At 46.8% G+C, this 20517-nt stretch overlaps 1 protein-coding gene across 2 annotated transcripts in view; it reads right to left on the reverse strand.

The window, feature by feature from the left end:
* The window catches only part of SKA2 (spindle and kinetochore associated complex subunit 2), a 39253-nt gene that overhangs the window by 14622 nt on the left and 4114 nt on the right, over positions 1-20517 (reverse strand). For both annotated transcript variants that reach the window (XM_063953912.1, XM_063953911.1), the window contains exons 2-4: positions 14544-14633; positions 12148-12324; positions 10886-10971 (exon numbers count right to left, since the gene is read on the reverse strand). In XM_063953912.1, coding sequence (XP_063809982.1) covers positions 10891-10971; positions 12148-12324; positions 14544-14633 — 348 coding nt within the window. In that variant the 3' untranslated portion in view covers positions 10886-10890. The remainder of the gene's footprint in view (positions 1-10885; positions 10972-12147; positions 12325-14543; positions 14634-20517) is intronic.

Consider the following 20517-nt stretch of genomic DNA (forward strand, 5'->3'; position numbering starts at 1 on the left):
ACATACAACACAGCCTGAAATACAATACCAGCCTGCCCTATTGTATGTGAGAGGAGACAGGAGAGAGGACACCAGCGCACCCAACGCTGCACAGCCCCAGTGAGGCTGTCAGCGTTTCACATATACATATAAACAGTGAGACTGTCTTATGAAAAATCCCTCAGAGGGATGATATTTGTGCACAATATAGCTGTCACGCTCGGCGTAAGTTGGGGTTCCGACAACCGAGTTTTGGCTGAAGGGACAGCTACCTGTGAGGAGAGTCAACGAAGTGGCTGAATGTAATTCCTCCTCATGGGGTGGAAGCCTAACTAAGTGTTAACGTTGGCCGGAGGGCGTAAAGAAAAGGAGGACTTTGTAGGAAGATAACTGTAGTTTTAATGAATAATCAGGCTGTACACGAATATTGGAGAAATAGAAGAAACTGGAAGAATTAGAGTCTATGGTTAAATGACTTGAAGAGTGAAGCTGAAGAACTCCGCTAAAGAAGAACTGAAGACTGTTTTATGATTCAAAAACGAGGCTGAAGAACTTGGACTTTGAAGAAATGAAGACTGTGGTTTGTGATTGAAAGATGAGGCAGCAGAACTTGTAATTTGAAGAAATGAAGAAGTCTACGGGAACCGCCGTTAGCACATGGAGTTCCTCTACGAACTTGGACCCCGTGAGCGCATCCACGAGTGGCAAAGGACCTAGACAGCAGGACTGCAGCAGAGTTTAGGTAACCGATAGATGAGAGCAACCAGGGAACCAGAAGTAACCTGGGAGCACAGAGCTGGAGAACCTTTCACAAGGAGGTAACTTGAAGCACTGGCACTCTCCCTCTGAGCCAGCCCCCCTTTTTAAGGGGAGAACACGCAGGATTGGCTGGACACAGATTGGAAACTTCATTGGTAATACTCTGGTCTCCAACATGGCTGCCCCCAGCACAGGAGACATATTTAGCTGTTAGCACACAGATTTAGCCAGCTTCTGTCTCTGACACACTATACTGTGTCACCCCTAGAGGATCTTACCGCAGCGATCCCCGCCGCAGCGCCTGGCTCTCCAGACCCTCGGCCCCTGGCAACCGCACATCCGTCCAGGAGGACCCGCCGCCAGCAGCTCCCTGCCGCCGCGCCAACCAGCGGGACGGTAACCCGTGGGAGCACCAGCTGGAAGGCTCCGGAGCCTGACAATAGCGGCTCTCCCCCTCTACACCCGGTACCAGTGATCCAGCGTGTGACCGTTATGGAGGAGCTGTGCGAGGCTGCTGCTTATGCAGAGGAAGGCGCCAAAAAGCCTCAAAGCCCACTCTGATGTAGCTCCGCCCCCCGCTATGGCACCGGAGCTACTGTGTAATCTTTATACTGGCCATGTCTCCTGAGTGTATGTAGCCTCACATAAATGCTTGTTACAAGGAGGGACCCGTACGCCTCACCCGCACTTCTGCCGCTCCGTAAACCAGGGGACCCCCCTAGCAGGGTCCCCGGTGTGTACTCACCACCGATGATCACCTTCAGGCAGCGTTAGGGGTGTGTGGTATGCTGTGGCAACCAAGGCGCCATGGCCAGGCTTAACAGCCAGCCCCTCAGGACAGTGGTCCTGCACCTCAAGAGGCCGGTGATTGGGCTTGCAGAGTGTGCATCCTCTCCCGAGGGCACTTTTTTCTAAACTGACCTCTAGGAGGAGGCATAGAGGGGAGGAGCCAGCACACCCAGTTGAAGAAATGTAAAGTGCACTTGCTCCTTTGGACCCATCTATACCCAATCGTACCAATTCTGTCTCCAATATCCCTTACGGATGCAAGAGAAAATAAACTTTTGTATGCTTGTGCTGTCTTACACAACTAATAACACTCAATTATATTGCATTCTGCATTTCACAAATAGAATAAAGAATACTACCGCCAAGACTGAACATCGCAATCTTTATTCGATCTCGAAGAGAGAAATTCAATACTCACAATGGATTATGGGTGCAATTTACCCATAGAGGTTTGTAAGAGACTTTGAAATGTCATGCAACGGTAGCTGGAAAATACATGCAAAAAACAGGCATCATAGAGATACCTGGCAGTACATTGTGTGGAACAGAGTTCTGCCCAAAAAAGACATTGCTCTAGTCCCAGGCTACTTGCCCTGTAACAACGGAAAACAAACTACAATTGTTCTAGTCTACAGTAGTCTAAAACTACTTGCCCTGTAGGCATGGATACAGACTGTGATAAAACAAGAGGTCCCTTATTGCCATCCATGCTGTACTTCGTTTCGCACAAAGACGAGGGGCTACTCATATGGTCCACATAACAGACATTAATATGCTATAGGATTTTTATATTGTATAGTTATATTGTATATATATTTAGAATAAGATATTTAATAAGATTTTACTCACCGGTAAATCTATTTCTCGTAGTCCGTAGTGGATGCTGGGGACTCCGTAAGGTCCATGGGGAATAGACGGGCTCCGCAGGACACAGGGCACTTTAAGAAATAATTAGGACTACTGGTGTGCACTGGCTCCTCCCTCTATGCCCCTCCTCCAGACCTCAGTTAAGGAAAATGTGCCCGGAAGAGCTGACAGTACAAGGAAAGGATTTTGGAATCCAGGGTAAGACTCATACCAGCCACACCAATCACACCGTATAACTTGTGATAAACTTACCCAGTTAACAGTATGAACAACAACAGAGCATCAGACAAACCTGATGCAACCATAACATAACCCTTATTTAAGCAATAACTATATACAAGTATTGCAGAAGAAGTCCGCACTTGGGACGGGCGCCCAGCATCCACTACGGACTACGAGAAATAGATTTACCGGTAAGTAAAATCTTATTTTCTCTAACGTCCTAGTGGATGCTGGGGACTCCGTAAGGACCATGGGGATTATACCAAAGCTCCCAAACGGGCGGGAGAGTGCGGATAACTCTGCAGCACCGAATGAGCAAACACAAGGTCCTCCTCAGCCAGGGTATCAAACTTGTAGAATTTTGCAAACGTGTTTGAACCCCACCAAGTAGCTGCTCGGCAAAGCTGTAATGCCGAGACCCCTCGGGCAGCCGCCCAAGAAGAGCCCACCTTCCTTGTGGAATGGGCTTTTACTGATTTTGGATGCGGCAATCCAGCCGCAGAATGAGCCTGCTGAATCGTGTTACAGATCCAGCGGGCAATAGTTTGCTTTGAAGCAGGAGCACCCAGCTTGTTGGATGCATACAGGATAAACAGCGCGTCAGTTTTCCTGACTCCAGCCGTTCTGGCAACGTAAATCTTCAAAGCCCTGACTACATCTAGTAACTTGGAATCCTCCAAGTCACGAGTAGCCGCAGGCACCACAATAGGTTGGTTCAAATGAAAAGATGACACCACCTTCGGCAGAAATTGCAGACGAGTCCGTAATTCTGCCCTGTCCATATGGAAAACTAGATAAAGGCTTTTACATGACAAAGCCGCCAATTCTGACACACGCCTAGCCGAAGTTAAGGCCAACAGCATGACCACTTTCCACGTGAGATATTTTAACTCCACGGTCTTAAGTGGCTCAAACCAGTGAAGATTTCAGGAAACTCAACACCACGTTAAGATCCCAAGGTGCCACTGGTGGCACAAAAGGGGGCTGAATATGCAACACTCCCTTTACAAACGTCTGAACTTCAGGAAGAGAAGCCAGTTCCTTTTGAAAGAAAATGGATAGGGCCGAAATCTGGACCTTAATGGACCCTAATTTTAAGCCCATAGTCACTCCCGACTGTACGAAGTGAAGGAAACGGCCCAGCTGGAATTCCTCTGTAGGGGCCTTCCTGGCCTCACACCAAGCAACATATTTTCGCCATATACGGTGATAATGTTTTGCTGTCACGTCCTTCCTAGCCTTTATCAGCGTAGGAATAACCTCATCCGGAATGCCTTTCTCCGCTAGGATCCGGCGTTCAACCGCCATGCCGTCAAACGCAGCCGCGGTAAGTCTTGGAACAGACAGGGCCCCTGTTGCAACAGATCCTGTCTGAGAGGCAGAGGCCATGGGTCCTCTGTGAGCATTTCTTGCAGTTCCGGATACCAAGTCCTTCTTGGCCAATCCGGAACAATGAGTATTGGGGGTAATTCCAAGTTGATCGCAGCAGGATTTTTGATAGCAATTGGACAAAACCATGTGCACTGCAGGGGAGGCAGATATAACATGTCCAGAAAGAGTTAAATTTGGGTGGGTTATTTTATTTCTGTGCAGGGTAAATACTGGCTGCTTTATTTTTACACTGCAAATTAGATTGCAGATTGAACACACCACACCCAAATCTAACTCTCTCTGCACATGTTATATCTTCCTCCCCTGCAGTGCACATGGTTTTGCCCAATTGCTATCAAAAATCCTGCTGCGATCAACTTGGAATTACCCCCATTGTTCTCACTCCTCTTTTTCTTACGATTCTCAGCACCTTGGGTATGAGAGGAAGAGGAAGAAACACATAAACCGACTGGAACACCCACGGTGTCACTAGTGCGTCCACAGCTATCGCCTGAGGGTCTCTTGACCTGGCGCAATACCTTTGTAGCTTTTTGTTGAGGCGGGATGCCATCATGTCCACCTGTGGCAGTTCCCATCGATTTGTAATCTGTGTGAATACTTCTTGATGAAGTCCCCACTCTCCCAGGTGGAGGTCGTGCCTGCTGAGGAAGTCTGCTTCCCAGTTGTCCACTCCCGGAATGAACACTGCTGACAGTGCTTGCACGTGATTCTCCGCCCAGCGAAGAATTCTGGTGGCTTCTGCCATCGCCACCCTGCTTCTTGTGCCGCCCTGGCGGTTTACATGAGCCACTGCGGTGATGTTGTCTGACTGAATCAGCACCGGTTGGTTGCGAAGCAGAGGCTCCGCTTTACTCAGGGCGTTGTATATGGCCCTTAGTTCCAGGATATTGATGTGCAGAAAAGTCTCCTGACTTGACCACAGCCCCTGGAAGTTTCTTCCCTGAGTGACTGCCCCCCACCCTCGGAGGCTTGCATCCGTGGTCACCAGGACCCAGTCCTGTATGCCGAACCTGCGGCCCTCGAGAAGGTGAGCACTCTGCAGCCACCACAGAAGAGACACCCTGGCCCTTGGGGATAGGGTGATCAGTCGATGCATCTGAAGATGCGATCCGGACCACTTGTCCAACAGATCCCACTGAAAGGTCCTCGCATGGAACCTGCCGAAGGGAATGGCTTCGTATGACGCCACCATATTTCCCAGGACTCGCGTGCATTGATGCACCGACACCTGTTTTGGTTTTAAGAGGTCTCTGACCAGAGCCACAAGCTCCTGGGCCTTCTCCTCCGGGAGAAACACCTTCTTCTGGTCTGTGTCCAGAATCATGCCCAGGAAGGGCAGACTCGTCGTAGGAATCAGCTGCGACTTTGGAATATTCAGAATCCAGCCGTGCTGTTGTAACACCTCCCGAGAGTGTGCTACGCTGATCAGCAACTGCTCTCTGGACCTCGCCTTTATGAGGAGATCGTCCAAGTATGGGATAATTGTGACTCCTTGCTTTCGCAGAAGCACCATCATTTCTGCCATTACCTTGGTAAATATTCACGGTGCCGTGGACAGACCAAACGGCAACGTCTGGAATTGGTAATGACAGTCCTGTACCACAAATCTGAGGTACTCTTGATGAGGTGGATAAATGGGGACATGCAGGTAAGCATCCTTTATGTCCAGAGACACCATAAAATCCCCCTCTTCCAGGCTTGCAATGACCGCCCTGAGCAATTCCATCTTGAACTTGAACCTTTTCAGGTAAATGTTCAGGGATTTTAAATTCAATATGGGTCTGACCGAACCGTCTGGTTTCGGAACCACAAACATTGTGGAATAGTAACCCCTTCCCTGTTGAGGGAGGGGAACCTTTACCACCACCTGCTGGAGATATAATTTGTGAATTGCCGCTAACACTACTTCCCTCTCTATGGGGGAAGCTGGTAGGGCCGATTTGAGGTAACGATGAGGGGGCATCACCTTGAATTCCAGCTTGTATCCCTGAGACACAATCTGTATAGCCCAGGGATCCACCCGTGAGCGAACCCACTGGTGGCTGAAATTTCGGAGACGCGCCCCCATCGCTCCTGGCTCCACCTGTGGAGCCCCAGCGTCATGCGGTGGATTTAGTGGAAGCTGGGGAGGACTTCTGTTCCTGGGAACTAGCTGTATTGTGCAGCTTCTTTCCTCTACCCCTGCCTCTGGCAAGAAAGGACGCACCTCGGACTTTCTTGCCTCTTTGTGATCGAAAGGACTGCATTTGGTAATACGGTGCTTTCTTAGGTTGTGAAGGACTATATGGCAAAAAAATTTGACTTCCCAGCCATAGCTGTGGAAACTAGGTCCGAGAGGCCGTCCCCAAACAATTCCTCACCCTTATAAGGTAAAACCTCCATGTGCTTTTTTGAGTCGGCATCACCTGTCCATTGCCGAGTCCACAGGACCCTTCTGGCCGAAATTGACATTGCATTTATTCTAGAGCCCAGTAGGCAAATGTCTCTCTGGGCATCCCTCATATATAGGAGAGCGTCTTTTATATGCCCCAGGGTCAGTAATATAGTATCCTTGTCCAAGGTATCAAGTTCCTCAGACAGAGTATCTGTCCATGCTGCTACAGCACTACACATCCAGGCCGACGCAATTGCCGGCCTTAGTATGGTACCTAAATGTGTATAAACGGACTTCAGGATACCTTCCTGCTTTCTATCCGCAGGACCTTTTAGGGTGGCCATATCCTGTGACGGCAGGGCTACCTTCTTAGATCAGCGTGTCAAAGCTTTGTCTACCCTAGGGGAGGAATCCCAGCGTAACCTGTCCGTTGGCGGGAAAGGATACGCCACAAGTAACCGTTTGGAAATCTGCATTTTCCTATCAGGAGAATCCCAAGCTTTTTCACATAACTCATTTAACTCATGTGAAGGGGGAAAAGTCACCTCTTGCCTTTTTCCCCCAAATATATAAACCCTCTTGTCAGGGACAGGGTTTTCCTCTGAGATGTGCAATACATCCTTCATTGCTATAATCATGCAGCGGATGGCTTTAGCCATTTTAGGCTGCAACTTTGCATCAGCGCCATCGAAACTGAAGTCAGAATCCGTGTCGATATCTGTGTCAACAATTTGGGATAGTGAGTGCTTCTGAGACCCTGACGGCCTCTGCGCTGTAGGATCAAGCATGGGTTGAGACCCCGACTGTCCCAAGGCTTCAGCTTTATCCAACCTTTTATGCAAGGAGTTTACATTATCATTTAACACCTTCCACATATCCATCCAATCAGGTGTCGGCGGAGACACCACATTCATCTGCACCTGCTCTGCTTCCACATAGCCGTCCTCGTCAAACATGTCGACACAAGCGTACCGACAAACCACACACACAGGGCATGCTCTATTTGAGGACAGAACCCCCACAAGGCCTTTTGGAGAGACAGAGAGAGAGTATGCCAGCACACACCCCAGCGCTATATAACCCAGGAATTACACAGTAACTTAGTTTTTACCCAGTAGCTGCTGTATATAGTGATTTTGCGCTAAATTTATGTTCCCCTCCTCTCTTTTTACCCTCTTTCTACCGTGAATCTGCAGGGGAGAGCCTGGGGAGCTTCCTCTCAGCGGAACTGTGGAGAGAAAATGGCGCTGGTGAGTGCTGAGGAAGAAGCCCCGCCTCCTCAGCGGCGGGCTTCTGTCCCGCGATTTTGCGTAAAATAATGGCGGGGGCTCATGCATATATACAGTGCCCAACTGTATATATGCTCTTTTATGCCAAGAGGTACTTAATTGCTGCCCAGGGCGCCCCCCCCCCCCCCCTGCACCCTACAGTGACCGGAGTGTGCGGGTTTAATGTGGGAGCAATGGCGCACAGCTGCAGTGCTGTGCGCTACCTCATATGAAGACTGGAGTCTTCTGTCGCCGCTTTTGAAGTCTTCTTGCTTCTCCCGCCGGCTTCTGGCTCTGCGAGGGGGACGGCGGCACGGCTCCAGGAACGGACGACCAAGGGTGCGTTCCTGTGTTCGATCCCTCTGGAGCTAATGGTGTCCAGTAGCCTAAGAAGCAAGACCTAGCCACAGTGAGTAGGTCTGCTTCTCTCCCCTCAGTCCCACGTAGCAGAGTCTGTTGCCAGCAGATCTCTCTGAAAATAAAAAATCCTAACAAAATACTTTCTTATTAGCAAGCTGAGGAGAGCTCACTAAAGTGCACCCAGCTCGTCCGGGCACAGATTCTAACTGGGGTCTGGAGGAGGGGCATAGAGGGAGGAGCCAGTGCACACCAGTAGTCCTAATTCTTTCTTAAAGTGCCCTGTCTCCTGCGGAGCCCGTCTATTCCCCATGGTCCTTACGGAGTCCCCAGCATCCACTAGGACGTTAGAGAAATTTAGTTATACAGTGTTCAATGTGTGTAATTGTTAATAGGAATAAGTCTAGGCCAGAATGTTATTTAAAATAGTTAAAGAATTCCATTGTAATGTAATGGTGGGTACACACTGATAGATATATCTGCCGATCAATTGATCGGCAGATATATCTATGGACGAATCGGGCAGTGAGCTGTGCATACACACTGGCCGACCGGCGGGGACGGACGTCTTGTACCGGGCGTGCGTGTATACACGCCCGCCCAGTTCAGCTTCCAGTCACCGGCGGCCGCCGCAGCATCTGTACGGACGGGCGGCTCGTCGCCCGTGCACACACAGCGATGCGCCAATATATCGGTAGATAGTTTGGCTGTCGGCTGTGCTGCGGGGTCGACGCGATATGTCTGTGAACGACGGTGTTCACAGACATATTGCCCATACACACTGACCGACATACCCGCGATATATAGGCCGTTCAATAGAACGGCCGATATATTTGCCAGTGTGTACCCACACTAAGTCCCCTGACTGTATAATCAAAAGTGATTAGGAGGAGTATGTTAGGATAAATAGCAAACAGGGTATCTCTGGTGGTGCAGGTAATCTGATCACATACACCCCATTGTGTACAGGAATCCAAACACCTTGGGCTGGATGTAATAGCGCCTGGAGTTTGCCTGCTGTGCGGGATGCCAGTCGTACTCAGACGATTTTTTTAAAGGGGCAATCATATACAAGGCATGGTTTAGCCTTGTACATGATTGCCCCTTTAAAAAAAAGTCTGAGTTCGACTGGCATCCCACACAGCCTCCAAACTTGGGGCTATTATAGCCGGCCCCTCGTCTCCACTCCTCATCAGACACGGACACCCTGACTGACCTGCTTGTGTTGTGGACAGAAAGAGTAGAATACAAAAACAGCAGTAAGCTTTACTGGTGGGTGAATATCTGCAGAGAAGGTCTAGAGAGAAGTAGCTGGACTTCTGAAGTGTAGGCGCTGACTAGGCATTGCGGTGCAGTCAGTGGGGAGAACTTGTGGTTAATGTGCTGTGTTGTGTGCCGGTATCCCAGACTAGGAAACACCGAAATACTGCCAGCATGTAACAGGAGACCACAGGCATCTGTAATCATATACTACTCTGGGGACTTAGCAAGTGAGATACCATCCTGGCTTGTAATTGCTAAAGTTTATAGTTTACTGTGTATATTTACAATGTTTTTGACATTTTACTGAACTGTGTACCTGAGTGATCAGAGAACATGTATCCTCAAACGGATGACAATTGCTCTAGTCCCCAACTATTTGAACAAAATATCTGCTACTTAATCCCGCTTTTTTTATTTTAAAAGGAATGCAGTTAGAAATACATCCAACCTAATATTCTATATTAAGGTAATTTGTGTCATCCCGCCATCTGATGCTCCTCTGTGTGAATATGTCGATTTACCGGTTGTTGCTAATGACACGGGTCTCCAAGAGAAACACAGACCGCTGGACAGGTGTAGTGATGGTGGCGCGTGCTACAGGTTGCAACCACCGGTTTATAAGCGTCAAAGCATGTGTAGTGGCACTCTTATAGAGATTGCAAACACAGGGCCTAATTCAGGCCTGATAGCGGCAGCAAAATTGTTCTCTAATGGGCAAAACCATGTGCACTGCAGGTGGGGCAGATATAACATGTGCAGAGACAGTTAGATTTGGGTGGGGTGTGTTCAAACTGAAATCTAAATTGCAGTGTAAAAATAAAGCAGCCAGTATTTACCCTGCACAGAAACAAAATAACCCATCCAAATCTAACTCTCTCTGCAAATGTTATATATTTGCCCCAACTGCAGTGCACATGGTTTTGCCCATTAGAGAACAATTTTGCAGCTGCGATCAGGTCTGAATTAGGCCCACAGTCAGAACCTGAAAGAAGTTTTACACCACTAGCATCTAGTACTTTTCACTTACTATACACACTAATATTTCACATTTAGGCTTAACATAGGAAGAGATTTTAGTCTGCAGGAGTCACTTGCTGCATTAGATCAATTAGGTTAAAGTTCAGATAACTCAGTCAAAACAAAATGTTTATAGTTAAATGTCTGTTTGAAATCATATTGATTTACACAAAATCTGGCAGAAACATTTTTACAGGTAGCTCTACAGCAGTAACCAGTAAGGGGGATGAACAAAAGCTACAAACACACACAATATTCACTTAATATATACATTTTTAATAATACACCGAGTAATATTTTAGAGGAAAATTAAAGGATATAGTTGAATACAAGTTAACTGTGCTTTTAGACTCTGAAGAACACATGTTGCAACTTTCAACAGACTTCCGACCAGAAGCTTGATATATACAGGACATCAAACATTCCTCCATGCTCACACCTTTAACCTAAGTTTCCTTTAGTTGCTAGGAGCTCCTAATACCATTAGAAATGTATATGACAATATTTAACAGATATTTTGCACAATATACAATATAGGTTTAGTGGACTGGAGAAATAAAGTCCATTTTGAATGATAAAGAAACCTGAAGCACATTACCTTGTTCACTGCAAGTTTATGCCCTTCAATGCCAGTGTCTCAAATTGTTGGAGTGCACGAAGTTCCTCCTCAGAGAATGGAGGAACCTGCATATATATGTAGAGGAACGTTAGTCTTTCTCATGCATTACATGTAATGTGTACAATTCAGTCAAAATAGCTGGCAACTTGTTTTATGGCTATCATGTATAAAAGGAAATAATGGCTGAAGAAGCACTTTACATTCTAGGTGATGGTGGAAATGCAGTCCGCCATCTGCCTGCCTCACCCACCTCCTTATATGCCAGAACACACGAGAAAAAAGTTGGAGTAATACAGAACAGGAAAATCAATTACGTTTTTCAAGGTCAAATTTGGGCGGAGGGGTGAGTATGAGCAAGAGGACTAATTCCTTTGAATGTAGGCTGTGATAGGTCCTCCAGCTTCCCATTTTCTGACAAGGGCTGTAGGATGGAAAATCGCAACCTGGACAGCCCCCCAGGACTCAACATGGTAGAAGTAGAGGTAGTGAAGCTTCAAGCATTGTAACATTTGAACCCCTCCTTAATGTGACCCAATCCCTCCACAGGAAACTCCCACAGCTCTACTACTAGTAATATTGAAAAAGAGTGGATGAATTCAGTTCTCTGGAACTGTAACCTAACAGAAAAAAACACAGCTCCACAGCAGGGAGGAATGAAGTGGATGATGGTTTGGTTTTAAGAATAAAGCAGCGGATGACAAAAGGGTGTGCTTAGTATCTGCAATGAAGCATCAAACACCACCATCTATGACTATATGCAGAATGGGTTGGTTGATTTGTTACCTACAAAAGATGCCACAATGCAGTATGCTAGCACCTACCAGTTTAGGAATAGATCAATTATTCATAAAATTTAGGATCGAGAAAGTGTTGTCAATTTAACATTTACATATTAAGAAACGGTAATTTCCATAGCAAAAAAAAAAAAAAGTCTGAGTAATATGGTCAGGGGCAGATGGATTCAGTATGATTTCCTGACAGTCAAGATCCTGGCAGTCGAAATACCGACGTCAGAATCCCAAGAGTCAAAATCCCAACATCAAGCGCAGCATGTCCCCTCACGGGTTCAGTGGCAAGTTGGGTGGTGACGTGGACAACCAACCTAGTGGGAATACTGGGCAGCGGTCGGGATTTTCAAACGCCAGCATTTTGACTGCTGTCGGAATTCCGCCGCCGGTATCCCGACTGTCTGGAACTTAACTGCATCCCGTGCAGAGATCAGGGATGTCAGAAAGTTGTACCTGAAAATCTGTTTGCTGTTGTAAATGCTGCACCATTTTCATTGTGTTTGCAATAGTTGTCTGAATACGCTCAACTGACTTTTGCTGGTCTGCAGCAATCTTATCCAGTTGTGAGGACAAAGACTTAAATCGTGATTTGACACTTGCCAACTGCTCCAGTAATTTGGTGGGATTTTCCTAAAATAAAATATCATCATCAATATTTAGGTATTCAAATACTTATTATAATTCCAATCATTACACAGGTCTTATCTTAAGAGGCTTTCCACTTAAGAGCTAGATTTACTAACCCGCAGTTTGACTGATGGATTTAAACCATCCTGGTTTAGCATTTGTTTCTGATGCAACTGCAAAACTATCGGTCAAAGATGCTGATGATTAGCGGCTTGTACAAACTGCGGGATAGTTAATCTAGCCCTAAGTGGGGGGTTTTCCCACAACCCTTAACCTTTTATAGTGTGTTGGTACTAACCATCGTTTGTTGTACTTGGTAGCACTTAGCCAGGAAACATACGGATAGGATAAGGATCCTACAAAATGTAAGCTCTCACGAGCAGGTCCTGTCCCCTCACGTGCTTTTCCTTCTCTTCTAATCCATACTCCCTACAAAGGCACCTAACCCTTGGTATCTGCCACCCTGATACTTATCATAGTGTCATGTCCCCTGATGCAACAATGTGTATACACCTTATACTTGTCCTATACTGTATTTTGTTGTTTTCTTGTCTTGCTCATTTGTTAGGTGCTACGGAACCGGTGTAGCGCCATATAAATAAATGATGATAATAATAAATGATAATGATGATGATGATGATAATAATAATAATAATAATAATAATAATAATAATAATAAGAAGAAGAAGAACTATGGTCAAGCACAGTTTGTGTGCCCAGGGGTATTTTTTTTTTTTTTTAACAAAAATCACAATGGAGCAGAGCACGGAGGATTATTTCCCAGGATCACATGCTAAAAGGGATAAATCGACCACAAGGGATAAATAGATAAAAGGGATAAAACGACTACAAAATTTACTTGATTTCTAAATACAGTTGCCCTGGAATTATTAAAGAAGCAGTGGACTGCTGAAATTTGTTATAACTAGCGTTGAAGATTAAAACATTTAAATAAAAAAAGGAAAAATGAAGCACAAAATGTATGTACAATGGGGGTTATTCAGAGTTGTTCACAAACCCCAAAAAATAGCAATTTGGCAAAACCATGTGCACTGCAGGTGGGGCAGATGTAACATGTGCAGAGAGATTTAGATTTGGGTTGGTTATATTGTTTCTGTGCAGGGTAAATACTGGCTGCTTTATTTTTAACAAAGCTGCCTGGAGCAGCGAAACGCGTTAGGAAAGGACTTGAGCAGACACACGCTGACCAGCACCTCCATCACGCCACCTTCTACAGTCAGGACCTTTGTGCACATTCTCCTCTCCGTGAACCAGGATCCTTATGGGCATTGCTACTGCCTACGACATCTAGAGGACCCATTTAAAGGAACACGGAGCTCCAAGTCAACTGTGAACCAGGACCCAAATTATATCACCGTTGCCACACGGATTGACATCAAAACGGGACCCATTCTAAACGGAACACAGACTTGGTAAATACATCCAATAGGATGAACTTGTCACTATCTGGTCCAATATTATGACTGTGCTTTCATTGGTGTGTGCCTAAATTTATTGATTGTCAGCAAAAATACACTCAAGTCCACCTGTAGTCATTTAAGAGACGTACAGTTTTTTACAGTTTTTTCCATTTTATTAAAGTATTTGTATTTTTATTCTATAAAATCTGTTTTATTATACATATTAAAATATACACTTATAGACTCTATTGTGTCAAACAGCGCTGTATATCTTTCCTTCCTGCTTTATTTTTACACTGCAATTTAGATTTCACTTTTAACACACCCCACCCAAATCTAAATCTCTCTGCACATGTTAAGGGCCCTACACACTGGGCGATTTTAACGACCAACGATATTATTGTTGGTTGATTTTTCACCAACGATTTTTGCATACACACTGGCCGATATCTATGGCCGATTTGGATGATATGACAGTACATTACATCCATATCATCCAAATTGGCTTGTATGTATAAACGAGGATAGACCAAAGATGAAGACTGCGGGGACGTGCATTGTTCATCATTGGTACATCCACAATGGTCGATATGAACAATTTATCGGTCATTTGTGAACGATATTGTTCATATCTACCATCATTACCTATAAGTGTGTAGGGCCCTTTACATCTGCCCCACCTGCAGTGCAACAAGGTTTTGCTAACTTTTTTGGTTTGCCAACAACTCTGAATAATCCCCAATGTGTAGAATGTTCTGGGTTTGTTTGTTTTTTTGTTTTTTTTTTAACAGTTACCAATACCTGTGCTGAGGAGTCCTCAGGGAGGCTTTTCCTTATTTCAAACTCCAGTTTTTGTTCAATGTAATCCAAGTCAGACTCTGCTTTCTGGAACTGAAATTCAGATTTTAGATTAGATTTTTACAGACTTTATGCTCTAAAAAAGAAAAAAAATTTAATACAAAAGACGCATTAAATTTTAGTTTAGATTGTACAACTATAGTGAAAAACCACAATTTATATTGCAGGACAATCGCCTCTTTCCAGCTTCACTCTGCAGTCATTGCAGTGCCTCCAATATTGACGTACAGTATGCAGGTGTTCTCTGCTTCCAAATGCTTTGACAATACTATTGCACTGCTAGCTGTATAGTACAGTAGTGCAATAAAGTCAGAGCAATTATTAGCAGAAAAAGCAGTGTGATTTTAGAGGAGAGTCCACTGACAAGGAAAACAGCTTTGATGTCCATCCAGAACGTGGTTTGGGTCACTGGCCAATGCCCTTTTAACATTGCACTGCTTTTTGTGCGTGGTCACTAGTAGTACAACATAAAAAGGGCTCTGGACAGGATTCCGAAGGGAGGTTTGGTGGGGCACAGATAAAGGAGGAGTTTTTTGGTAAAAGAAGACAAAGTGCAAAACTTAAAAGGAGTTTCTTAATTTAATATGTAAACCAAACATACACTACAAAAATAAGATTTTACTTACCGATAAATCTATTTCTCGTAGTCCGTAGTGGATGCTGGGACTCCGTCAGGACCATGGGGAATAGCGGCTCCGCAGGAGACAGGGCACAAAATTTAAAAGTTTGACCACTAGGTGGTGTGTACTGGCTCCTCCCCCTATGACCCTCCTCCAAGCCTCAGTTAGGATACTGTGCCCGGACGAGCGTACACAATAAGGAAGGATTTTGAATCCCGGGTAAGACTCATACCAGCCACACCAATCACACCGTACAACTTGTGATCTGAACCCAGTTAACAGTATGACAAACGTAGGAGCCTCTGAACAGACGGCTCACAACAATAACAACCCGATTTTTTTGTAACAATAACTATGTACAAGTATTGCAGACAATCCGCACTTGGGATGGGCGCCCAGCATCCACTACGGACTACGAGAAATAGATTTATCGGTAAGTAAAATCTTATTTTCTCTAACGTCCTAGTGGATGCTGGGACTCCGTCAGGACCATGGGGATTATACCAAAGCTCCCAAACGGGCGGGAGAGTGCGGATGACTCTGCAGCACCGAATGAGAGAACTCCAGGTCCTCCTTAGCCAGGGTATCAAATTTGTAGAATTTTACAAACGTGTTCTCCCCTGACCACGTAGCTGCTTGGCAGAGTTGTAATGCCGAGACCCCTCGGGCAGCCGCCCAAGATGAGCCCACCTTCCTTGTGGAATGGGCCTTGACAGATTTAGGCTGTGGCAGGCCTGCCACAGAATGTGCAAGTTGAATTGTGCTACAAATCCAACGAGCAATCGTCTGCTTAGAAGCAGGAGCACCCAGCTTGTTGGGTGCATACAGTATAAACAGCGAGTCAGATTTTCTGACTCCAGCAGTCCTTGAAATATATATTTTCAATGCTCTGACAACATCCAGCAACTTGGAATCCTACAAATCGCTAGTAGCCGCAGGCACCACAATAGGCTGGTTCAGGTGAAACGCTGAAACCACCTTAGGCAGAAAGTGAGGACGCGTCCGCAGTTCTGCCCTGTCCGAATGGAAAATCAGATATGGGCTTTTATACGATAAAGCCGCCAATTCTGACACTCTCCTGGCTGAAGCCAGGGCCAGTAGCATGGTTACTTTCCATGTAAGATATTTCAAATCCACCGATTTGAGTGGCTCAAACCAATGGGATTTGAGAAAATCCAAAACTACATTAAGATCCCACGGTGCCACTGGGGGCACAACCGGGGGCTGTATATGTAGTACTCCTTTTACAAAAATCTGGACTTCAGGAACTGAAGCCAATTCTTTCTGGAAGAAAATCGACAGGGCCGAAATTTGAACCTTAATGGACCCTAATTTGAGGCCCCTAGACAATCCTGTTTGCAGGAAATGTAGGAATCGACCCAGTTGAAATTCCTCCGTCGGGGCCTTCCTGGCCTCACACCACGCAACATATTTTCTCCAAATGCGGTGATAATGTTGTGCAGTCACCTCCTTCCTGGCTTTTACCAGGGTAGGGATGACCTCTTCCGGAATGCCTTTTTCCCTTAGGATTCGGCGTTCAACCGCCATGCCGTCAAACGCAGCCGCGGTAAGTCTTGGAATAGACACGGTCCCTGCTGAAGCAGGTCCCGTCTTAGAGGTAGAGGCCACGGATCTTCCGTGAGCATCTCCTGAAGTTCCGGGTACCAAGTTCTTCTTGGCCAATCCGGAGCCACGAGTATCGTTCTTACTCCCCTTTGCCGTATAATTCTCAGTACTTTTGGTATGAGAGGCAGAGGAGGAAACACATACACTGACTGGTACACCCATGGTGTTACCAGAGCGTCTACAGCTATTGCCTGAGGGTCTCTTGACCTGGCGCAATACCTGTCCAGTTTTTTGTTGAGGCGGGACGCCATCATGTCCACCATTGGTCTTTCCCAATGGACCACAATCATGTGGAAGACTTCTGGATGAAGTCCCCACTCTCCCGGGTGCAGATCGTGTCTGCTGAGGAAGTCTGCTTCCCAGTTGTCCACTCCCGGGATGAACACAGCTGACAGTGCTAACACATGATTTTCTGCCCAGCGGAGAATCCTTGCAGCTTCTGCCATTGCCCTCCTGCTTCTTGTGCCGCCCTGTCTGTTTACGTGGGCGACTGCCGTGATGTTGTCCGACTGAATCAACACCGGCTGACCCTGAAGCAGAGGTTTTGCCAGGCTTAGAGCATTGTAGATTGCTCTTAGCTCCAGTATATTTATGTGAAGAGACGTCTCCAGGCTTGACCACACGCCCTGGAAGTTTCTCCCCTGTGTGACCGCTCCCCAGCCTCTCAGGCTGGCATCCGTGGTCACTAGGACCCAGTTCTGTATGCCGAATCTGCGGCCCTCTAACAGATGAGCACTCTGCAACCACCATAGCAGAGACACTCTTGTCCTTGTGGACAATTTTATCCGCTGATGCATCTGCAGATGCGATCCGGACCATTTGTCCAGCAGATCCCACTGAAAAGTTCGTGCATGGAATCTGCCGAATGGAATCGCTTCGTAAGAAGCTACCATTTTTCCCAGGACTCTTGTGCATTGATGCACAGATACTTTTCCTGGTTTTAGGAGGTTCCTGACTAGATCGGATAACTCCCTGGCTTTCTCCTCCGGAAGAAATACCTTTTTCTGAACAGTGTCCAGAATCATCCCAAGGAACAACAGACGTGTCGTCGGGATCAGTTGGGATTTTGGAAAATTCAGAATCCACCCGTGTTGTTGGAGCACTACTTGGGTTAGTGCTACTCCGACCTCCAGCTGTTCTCTGGATCTTGCCCTTATCAGGAGATCGTCCAAGTAAGGGATAATTAAGACGCCTTCTCTTCGAAGAAGGATCATCATTTCGGCCATTACCTTGGTAAAGACCCGGGGTGCCGTGGACAATCCAAACGGCAGCGTCTGAAACTGATAATGACAGTTTTGGACCACGAACCTGAGGTACCCTTGGTGTGAAGGACAAATTGGAACATGAAGGTAAGCATCCTTGATGTCCAAGGACACCATAAAATCCCCTTCTTCCAGATTCGCTATCACTGCTCTGAGTGACTCCATCTCGAACTTGAATTTTTGTATGTACAGGTTCAGAGATTTTAGATTTAGAATCGGTCTTACCGAGCCGTCCGGCTTCGGTACCACAAATAGCGTGGAGTAATACCCCTGTCCCTGTTGTAGGAGGGGTACCTTGACTATCACCGGCTGAGAATACAGCTTGTGAATGGCCTCCAATACCGTCGCCCTGTCGGAGGGAGACGTTGGCAAAGCAGACTTTAGGAAACGGCGAGGAGGGGACTTCTCGAATTCCAACCTGTAACCCTGAGATACTACCTGCAGGATCCAGGGGTCCACCTGCGAGTGAGCCCACTGTGCGCTGAAATGTTTGAGGCGACCCCCCACCGCCCCTGAGTTTGCTTGTAAGGTCCCAGCGTCATGCTGACGCCTTTGTAGAAGCCGGGGAGGGCTTCTGCTCCTGGGAAGGAGCTGCTTGTTGCAGTCTCTTACCCTTTCCTTTGCCTCGGGGCAAATAGGAATGTCCTTTTGCTCGTTTGTTCTTATAGGAACGAAAGGACTGCGGCTGAAAAGCCTGCGGCTTTTTCTGCTGGGAGGTGACCTGGGGTAAAAAGGTGGATTTTCCGGCCGTTGCCGTGGCCACCAGATCCGATAGACCGACCCCAAATAATTCCTCCCCCTTATACGGCAATACTTCCATATGTCGTTTGGAATCCGCATCACCTGACCACTGGCGCGTCCATAAACTTCTTCTGGCAGATATGGACATCGCACTTACTCTTGATGCCAGAGTGCAAATATCTCTCTGTGCATCTCGCATATAAAGAAATGCATCCTTTAACTGCTCTATAGTCAGTAAAATACTGTCCCTATCCAGGGTATCAATATTTTCAGACAGTGACTCCGACCAAGCCACGCCAGCACTGCACATCCAGGCTGAGGCGATTGCTGGTCTCAGTATAACACCCGTATGTGTGTATATACTTTTTAATGTATTCTCCAGCCTCCTATCAGCTGGATCCTTGAGGGCGGCCGTATCAGGAGACGGTAACGCCACTTGCTTTGATAAGCGTGTGAGCGCCTTATCCACCCTAGGAGGTGTTTCCCAGCGCGCCCTAACCTCTGGCGGGAAAGGGTATAATGCCAATAACTTCTTTGAAATTAGCAGTTTTCTATCTGGGGTAACCCACGCTTCATCACACACTTCATTCAGTTCCTCTGATTCAGGAAAAACTATCGGTAGTTTTTTCACACCCCACATAATACCCCTTTTTGTGGTACTTGCAGTATCAGAGATATGCAAAGCCTCCTTCATTGCCGTGATCATATAACGTGTGGCCCTACTGGAAAATACGTTTGTTTCTTCACCGTCGACACTGGATTCAGTGTCAGTGTCTGGGTCTGTGTCGACCGACTGAGGTAAAGGGCGTTTTACAGCCCCTGACGGTGTCTGAGACGCCTGGACAGGTACTAACTGGTTTGCCGGCTGTCTCATGTCGTCAACCGACTTTTGTAGCGTGCTGACACTATCCCGTAATTCCATAAACAAAGCCATCCATTCTGGTGTCGACTCCCTAGGGGGTGACATCACCATTACAGGCAATTGCTCCGCCTCCACGCCAACATCGTCCTCATACATGTCGACACACACGTACCGACACACAACAGACACACAGGGAATGCTCTGATAGAAGACAGGACCCCACTAGCCCTTTGGGGAGACAGAGGGAGAGTTTGCCAGCACACACCCAAGCGCTATAAATATATATAGGGACAACCTTAATAAGTGTGTTCCCTTTATAGCAGCTCAAATATTATAAATATCGCCAATAAGTGCCCCCCCTCTCTGTTTTTACCCTGTTTCTGTAGTGCAGTGCAGGGGAGAGTCCTGGGAGCCTTCCTCGCAGCGGAGCTGGGCAGGAAAATGGCGCTGTGTGCTGAGGAGAATAGGCCCCGCCCCCTTTTCGGCGGGCTTCTTCTCCCGGTTTTTTTGGAACCTGGCAGGGGTTAAATACATCCATATAGCCCCAGGGGCTATATGTGATATATTTTAGCCAGAATAGGTATATTACATTGCTGCCCAGGGCGCCCCCCCCCAGCGCCCTGCACCCTCAGTGACCGCTGGTGTGAAGTGTGCGGAGAGCAATGGCGCACAGCTGCAGTGCTGTGCGCTACCTCATGAAGACTGAGACGTCTTCTGCCGCCGGTTTCTGGACCTCTTCTCTATTCGGCATCTGCAAGGGGGTCGGCGGCGCGGCTCCGGTGACCCATCCAGGCTGTACCTGTGAT

The sequence above is a fragment of the Pseudophryne corroboree genome, chromosome 2, assembly GCF_028390025.1.
Source record: "Pseudophryne corroboree isolate aPseCor3 chromosome 2, aPseCor3.hap2, whole genome shotgun sequence".
NCBI lineage: Eukaryota > Metazoa > Chordata > Amphibia > Anura > Myobatrachidae > Pseudophryne > Pseudophryne corroboree.